Source organism: Solanum pennellii, chromosome 5 (assembly GCF_001406875.1).
Source record: "Solanum pennellii chromosome 5, SPENNV200".
NCBI lineage: Eukaryota > Viridiplantae > Streptophyta > Magnoliopsida > Solanales > Solanaceae > Solanum > Solanum pennellii.
Genome location: NC_028641.1, coordinates 3462646 through 3470623, shown reverse-complemented (window position 1 = coordinate 3470623; position 7978 = coordinate 3462646). Strand labels below are relative to the sequence as shown.

Below are 7978 nucleotides of genomic sequence, written 5' to 3'. Positions count from 1 at the left end.
TCTTCATTAAAAACTTGACCCCGGTAGAGTTATTTTGTACTTGTTGCTAATAGGAGATGATAGATATCACGTGAAATTAGTCAAGATATACGCAAGTTGCATATGCGCTATGCTTGTAAAAAAAAGAGAAAGAAGCTTGACCCCAGTAAAGTTTAATCTTGAAAAATTCAATTTTGGTAGATACAGAGTTGTATAGAATATGTAGATAAAATGAAGTCAACTTATGAAGGTAAAATCCAAGAAACCCCTCCTCTTTGGTATATTTTTCATTATCTACTTGTGTAGTAGTATATTTTTCAGTTGTTTAAGCTTAAAGATGAACCAAGAAAAAAGGTATATCTTGATAGCATTGTTAAACCTTTGTGTTTTTTGTTTCATTTTGCAAATAGATAAATGTTGTGCTGTTGTTGATCCACAGTTTGTAGTATGTAATAAATCAGTAAATTGTAGATATGGTCCAAGAATAAGCTTTCCATTTTATATTGAAGATGTTCAAGAATCTTACTGTGGATACCCTGGATTTGGGCTAAATTGTAGCGAACAAGGGTTTCCTGTTGTACGTATTACTGGAAATGAGTACATAGTTGAAGATATTAGATATCAAGATCATACTTTTCAGCTTAAAAATTCAGTCTTTAACAGTAGTGTAAGGAATGGATGTGTTTCTGATATCAAGAACGTGTCACTCGATAATCGCCCTTTTAAGTTTGTTAAGGAATTGGAAATATACTTGTTGTCGAAGTGTAATGGTTCGATATTCCAGAATCTTTCAAAGCACATGATTAGTTTTGGTTGTGGTGGAGAAAATGGGAATGATCGGGGTCTTGCAATGTTTGCTAATGATGAGAGCTTTGAGTCTGCATTACAAGGGTGTAAAGATCATGTAATAATACCAGTAGAACTGCTTGGAAATGAGGGGAGTAATCGAGTTATTGACTATCAAGTCTTACTGAGAAGGGGGTTTAGATTGAGCTGGATATCAAGTGACTGCAGTGAGTGTACAGAAAGTGGGGGACGTTGCGGATTTGATGTTATCAATTATCAATTCAAATGTTTCTGCACTGACAGGCCTCATGCTTCGCGTTGCCAACCTACCAGTAAGCCCCTATCTAGCAGTTAATTTTCCAGTATAATTATTAAGAACCTTATCTTATGATTAGGCACTGTGCTTTAGGTTCTTTTCTTGTGATTACCAAGTGCACAAAAAAGTATCGTTTGATGATCTAGGCATCAAGATACAGCTGCATTAAGCATTTGGATTATGTGTTAACCGCAAAATTTTGCACAGCCAACTTTTTTTTTTTTTAAGAAAAGAAGATAAATATAAAAATTGGTGGTAGGCAAAGGGGAAATGGGAGAGGGGATTACAAGATGAGGAATCGAACACCAACAAGGTGAAACTTCAGAGTTCGTTGTGGCAGAATTGGAACCATAAGTTATCTTTTCCCACCTCGTGTTCTATTTTGAGTCAACAACATATTACTTTGTACATTCAAATGCACAAATAACAGTAAGCGGATTGATATTTATTTCAAAGTTATAAGAACTACTTGAGTCGTGATGCCTGTAGCTTATAGTGTGATAAACCAAGAACTGATCAAAGACGTAGTATTCTAGCTAGCAATCTTCCTGCAAATTCATCATTCACCTTCAGAACCAAATTCTTCTGATTTGTTTGATCTATTGACTCCTAGTTTCACATTAGATTGGGAATTGTCTTTAAACTATTCCAACTATCTCATAGAGAAGGGCGATACCAGAGTGACATCGAAAACAACTTCTTTTGCTGCAAAGGTATTGGATATAAGAAGCTTGTCAGTTGCTTGTGTATGTCTGGTTTCATTTTTGGTATGGATTTAGATGTGTGTTGGTTGGTTGATTCCAAGATGTTTAATATTTCAACGAGAACGGAAGTGAATTGCTTTCACTCTTATTGTGACTTATTAATCTTTCGTTTCTGTGTATTTGCAGAAGCAAAAAGAAACTTGGGACTGATTCTAGGCTCAGGTACATGTCTAATATCTGTAATTAGACTTGCACAAAAATCTCGTAATGCCTTGATCTAACTTAGAATTATTTTAATATATGTTTTGCAAATGTTGTAATCCCTGTGCTTCCTCAAAACCAGGCTCTTTCCGGTGCATGACTTTCCATTTTCCCCCCACATTTGCAGTTTTCTCTTGCATCGGAGTTGTGATTTTGCTCTTCTGCTTGAGAAAAAAGATTTTCTGGCACAAAAATCTCAGGTTTTGGGAATCTATAGCTGAGGATCACAGAAATATTGAAGCATTTCTGAAGAACTCTGGGTCATATGCTCCAAAAAGATACAGCTATACAGACATCAAACGAATTACCAGTCACTTCAAAAACAAACTAGGCCAAGGAGGATTTGGTAATGTATACAGAGGAAGTTTGCCTAACGGGAGTCAAGTGGCAGTGAAGGTCCTGAATGAACTAAAAGGTAATGGTGAAGATTTCATTAATGAGGTAGCAAGTATTAGCAGGACATCACATGTTAACATCGTGAGCCTTGTGGGATTTTGTTTTGAGGGTCACAAAAGAGCTCTTATTTATGAATTCATGCCAAATGGATCTCTTGAAAAGTTTATCTATGAGGAAAGATCTGACGGAGTTCGCCAATTAGGCTGGCCAATATTATATGAAATCTCACTAGGCATTGCTCGAGGATTGGAATACTTGCACCGTCGCTGTAACACTCGGATTCTGCATTTTGATATAAAGCCTCACAATATCCAACTTGATAAGGACTTTTGTCCAAAGATCTCCGACTTTGGTCTTGCCAAATATGCATAAAAAAGGAGAGTATTGTGTCAATGTTAGGTCCACGAGGTACTATAGGTTATATTGCTCCAGAAATTGTTTGCAGAAATTTGGGAGGTGTCTCTCACAAATCTGATGTATATAGCTATGGAATGATGGTCCTAGAGATGGTTGGAGGAAGAAAAAATGTTGATGTTGGAGTTGATCGCGAGTGAAATCTACTTTCCACATTGGCTGTATCGACGAATTGAACTAGACGAAGAGCTTCAACTAATGGGGATAATGAATGAAGAGGAGAATGAATGTGCAAAAAAAATGGTGATAGCAAGTTTATGGTGTATACAGACTGATCCGGCAAATCGACCATCGATGAGCAAGGTTGTGGAAATGTTAGAAGGGAAACTAGACTATTTGCAAATGCCTCCCAAGCCTTACCTATATTCTCCCTCAAGATCAGAGGTAGATTCATCAACAATAGAACTGGCAACAACAACAACAACAACATATCCAGTATAGTCCCACAAATGGGGTGTGAGAAGGGTAGGGTGTATGCAAAACTTGCATCCGCCTTTGTGGAGTAGAGAGGTTGTTCCTGATAGCCCCCAAGCTCAAGAAAATCGTTTTGCAGAAAATGGTTTGAAAGAAATGCAAGACAGTTTAGTTAACTAAGTACTTGTTGGTACTTAACTAGCAAAGAGAAGAAAGGTTTAGTTCAAGTGTTCAACCATAGCTTTCAATTTCATTTTGTGATTTTCATTAGTTGTCAAGGATGTAATATTACTACATGGAAGTTAAATATTAAAAAGACTTGAATTCCCTATTCTTCAAAATTTCTTGAGGAAGAAGAGTTCTCTGTCCTTTAAGTTTGAGATCTCTCTTCTTGAAAAAAAAAACTCCTTTAATCGAGTATGCTATGGAACGAAAACGATTAACTAGTACATCATTCCCAAGAATGTCAACAGTTATGTAGGTTCATTTCTTAGTTGAATGTTTTATTGAACATTGGCATCAGAAGCATACTATGTAGGTTCTGTCAAATAAAATTTGTTCTCAGATAACTTATTTTGTATATAAAGACTATGAAGCAAAATGTTATTGGAATTTCAGTGTATAGTGAAGAAAATTAAGTCTCTAAGTTCAATTCTTGTCTCTCTAGCATTTTATGTCTAAAAATGTTAGAATAGAATTGTATATAGTGTCCTACTTGGAAAATGATTGTGACTAAACGAAGAAAAAAGAGAAAAGGATGCACAAGTAGAGGAGAAAAGTCCTTTAGATGTTGGAAATATCTATTTATAATTCTGAGACTTTTCCACTCCCAATAATGTTAGAATAGACTTTGATATAGGTGTGTTTTTTCCCATTAACTCTTATCACCTTTTCGCGAGTTTCATATCTCAACTATCCATTGTTCACTTTTACCTACCTAAACTATCACTCCATCTGCACTAAAACATACCTTCGATGTTGAATTGGCCTGTTTAGCGAACTGTGCATCATGGTGTGTTTTAATACAAAGAGAGTGATATATATAGTTCAGGTAGGTAAAAGGAACAATGGCGATAAAACTCAGTAAAAAAAAGTGACAGTTGTCTCTTCACTAGGCTTGACGACTAAGTCTAAATAATGATGCAAAACTTCAAGTCTTTACACCAATATACACGTTTCTCACAAATTTTCCAAATATACTATGCTTTTAAATGTCAAGTGTAGTGAACAAATGAGTTCATAATCTAGTCTTCCTCTTCTCGAGATATTAAATATGGCTATCACTTCATATGTAAGCTTTCTCCTATCACTTCTCCTGATCTTAGTTCAGGCAAAGGGCAGAAATGATTCAACTTGTCCAAAGTCATTTTCATGTGGAAATTTTACTGACCTGAGCTTTCCTTTCTCTCTTTCTACACAACCTGAATGTGGAATAATGTTCTTATCTGGTTGTGATGCTAAACCATATCCGAGAATCCGACTGCTTTCTGAGGGAGATTGGTACTATGCTTTAGAGATGCATAATTCATCAGTTTGGCTTGGGGACACGAAGCTTCAAACAACGTTGACGCAACACAAGTGCCAGACTTTTAACAAAAATTTCTCCCTTCCATACTCTTCTTTTATGTCTTTCCATATGATTAATATTAAAAGCTTCTACAAATGCATCAGTACCAGTAATAATACCCGTAACATTACGCAGAAGAAGAACGATCATTTTGCTGGTTATAATATGTACACCGGCTGTGAAGGCTTTAGCATATTCTACAACCTTTCCCGATATGATGATGAATACATAGGAGCAGACAATCTTCCTACCAACTGTTCACTTATCAGATTGCCAATTCAGGCAACTCATGGTGATTTGTTCGACGTGTTAGGTCCTGAAATTCTAGTAGAATGGAAATTCTCTGAGGAATGTAACAAATGTCATTATGGTGGAGGTCAATGCCAGACTAATAAAACCAACAAATTTTCTTGTCATAAAGGTAGACATCTCCATATATGTACTTATCCACTGTTTTAGAACTGGGGTAAGGCAGGGGCAGAGCCATGTGGGAGCAAAACTGGGGTTAGGGCCAGGGGCGGAGCCATGTGGGGGAAAACTTGCCTCCATTCCAAATTAAAATCTTTTTCTCCTTCTATCATTATCAGACTTTTTCGCTTAATCGGAGAAAAGTTTTATAATCTGAAACTCACAAGCTTTGGTGTTGCAGATGTTATTAAAAGTATTGGTATTGCAAATGCTAGCACTGTAACAGCTGGAACATCAAAAAAGGGTTACCTTCGGATAATCTGGTTGATGGTGGCCACAGGTATTGGTTTGCAGATGTTCTCGATTATCCTTTCCTATTAGTAGCATAGCAATAATCCTGTATCTAGTTGCTAGATTTCTTTTACTGTTGTGCTTCGATTGTCATATTTTATGCTGTAGCTATTGTTTAGGATGTTTGATCATGCTTTCTGTAGTGTTTTGCCATGGTTTCTTCATTTTTTGTTATTTCCTTTTCCCAACTGTTTTTTTTCTCGTGCCGAAGGTCCATGGTGTAGAGTAAGGTCTACTTACACCTACCCTACCCAGACCCTACTTTGTGGGATTACATTGGCTATTATGTTGTTGTTGCTGTAGTCTCTGATGGGGCATGACTTCATCTTTTTCACACAGGGGCAAGTTTGTTTACTGTTGGACTGTTGATTTTACTCTTCTGCTTCAGAAAAAAGATTTTGTGGTACAAATACCTCAGGTTTTGGGAATCTAATGCTGAGGATCACCAAAAAGTTGAAGAATTCTTAAAGAACTATGGATCATATGCTCCAAACAGATACAATTATACAGACATCAAAAGAATCACCGATCGCTTCAGAAACAAACTAGGCCATGGAGGATTTGGTAATGTATACAGAGGAAGTTTGCGTAATGGGAGTGAAGTGGCAGTGAAGGTCCTGAATGAACTAAAAGGCAGTGGTGAAGATTTCGTTAACGAGGTGGCAAGTATTAGCAGAACATCACATGTTAACATTGTGAGCCTTGTGGGATTCTGTTTTGAGGGACAGAAAAGAGCTCTTGTATATGAGTTCATGCCTAATGGATCTCTTGAAAAGTTTATCTATGAAAAAAGATCCGACAATGTTCGCCAATTAAGTTGGCCAATATTATACAAAATCGCACTAGGCATTGCTAGAGGATTGGAGTACTTGCACCGTGGTTGTAACACTCGGATTTTGCATTTTGATATAAAGCCTCATAATATCCTACTTGATGAGGATTTTTGTCCAAATATCTCCGACTTTGGTCTTGCCAAACTATGCATAAAAAAGGAGAGTGTCGTGTCAATGTTAGGTCCACGAGGTACTATAGGTTATATTGCTCCGGAAATTGTTTGCAGAAACTTGGGAGGTGTCTCTCACAAGTCTGACGTCTATAGCTATGGAATGATGGTCCTAGAGATGGTTGGAGGAAGAAAAAATGTTGATGTAGGAGTTGATCGCACGAGTGAAATCTACTTTCCACATTGGCTTTATCAACGACTTGAACTAGAAGAAGAGCTTCAACTAATCGGGATAATGAATGAGGAGGAGAACGAATGTGCAAGAAAGATGGTGATAGCGAGTTTATGGTGCATACAGACTGATCCCTCAAATCGACCATCGATGAGCAAGGTTGTTGAAATGTTAGAAGGGAAACTAGACTCTTTGCAAATGCCTCCCAAACCTTTTCTATTTTCTCCCTCAAGATCAGAGGTAAATTCATTAGTGGTAGAACTGGCCTAGCCTTTATTTGCTGATATGTAAGCTATCATTTGTATTATTGTATAGTCTCACTTTGTTATGAAATTTCAGCTAAATTGTTGTTGATTTTGATATTTTAAGTGACATCAAATGTGCACAATAATAGACTTTATTATCAATATAAGATAGTAAAGGAAAATGTGTTATGAATCTAAGTTGTTACTGAAGAAAATGCAGTTTCAAACTTCAATTGCATCCACATATCACTTCATTTTATGTCAAAAAATAAAATAAAATGGGGGCCAAGATATACGGTATAGTTCGATGTATTAAGCTCCTGCTATAGTCAGGAAAAAGTTGAAGAACATTAGGTTCGTATTCCGCATTTCGCAACCTTTGACATGGTCCAAGCCAATAACATGGCTCAACAGACTTCACAGATTTGTCTCTTGGGCTATTTCATCATTGAGTGCAAAAGCGCAAGTACCATGTGAACTTGTGCTAACTCATAAAATGACGTAACTTAATAAATATTTTTTATACGATCAATATATATAACATTTAAACCCGTAAAAAAAAATCATAATTTCCCTTTTTCTTTTTCCTTCCTTATTTCTCTCTTTACCACAATAGACTTTTGGGTGGACATCCCTTCTCTTACATTTAGAATTTTTAATGGACAATCCACTAAATACTCTATACCAAAACCTAATTTTTAGCAAAAATATTATCATTTTTTCACCTATAAAAACCACCTTTTCCCTCCTATCATTCTCATATTATCTTTTTATTCCCTCTTTTTAACTTTTCTCATAGAAAAAAATAGGAAAGTATAGAGGGAATTAAAAGAAATAATGGCTATTAACAAAAATATTACTAGTATCTTTTTATTTGCCATTGTTACTATCTTTATTTCAAGCAAACTTGCATATGCACATGAGGAAATACCCCACCCCCACCCCCATCCCCACCCCCAACC

At 36.4% G+C, this 7978-nt stretch overlaps 1 protein-coding gene and 1 pseudogene across 1 annotated transcript; both read left to right on the top strand.

Annotated features, from left to right (window-relative positions):
- On the top strand, nucleotides 1-3652 carry LOC107019808 (annotated as a pseudogene).
- Nucleotides 3653-4399: 747 nt separating this feature from the next.
- LOC107019816 (rust resistance kinase Lr10-like) lies at nucleotides 4400-7183 on the top strand. Its single transcript, XM_015220187.2, has 3 exons — nucleotides 4400-5258; nucleotides 5487-5585; nucleotides 5936-7183. The coding sequence occupies exons 1-3, from the start codon at nucleotides 4544-4546 to the stop codon at nucleotides 7039-7041; spliced, it is 1920 nt and encodes a 639-aa protein (XP_015075673.1). The 5' UTR covers nucleotides 4400-4543; the 3' UTR covers nucleotides 7042-7183.
- Nucleotides 7184-7978: the final 795 nt, after the last annotated feature.

Coding starts and splice junctions, on each gene's coding strand:
- LOC107019816 (XM_015220187.2), top strand. CDS start 4,544: ATGGCTATCACTTCATATGTAAGCTTTCTCCTATCACTTCTCCTGATC. Junction 5,259..5,486: donor CAAATTTTCTTGTCATAAAG/GTAGACATCTCC, acceptor TTGGTGTTGCAG/ATGTTATTAAAAGTATTGGT. Junction 5,586..5,935: donor CTGGTTGATGGTGGCCACAG/GTATTGGTTTGC, acceptor TTTTTCACACAG/GGGCAAGTTTGTTTACTGTT.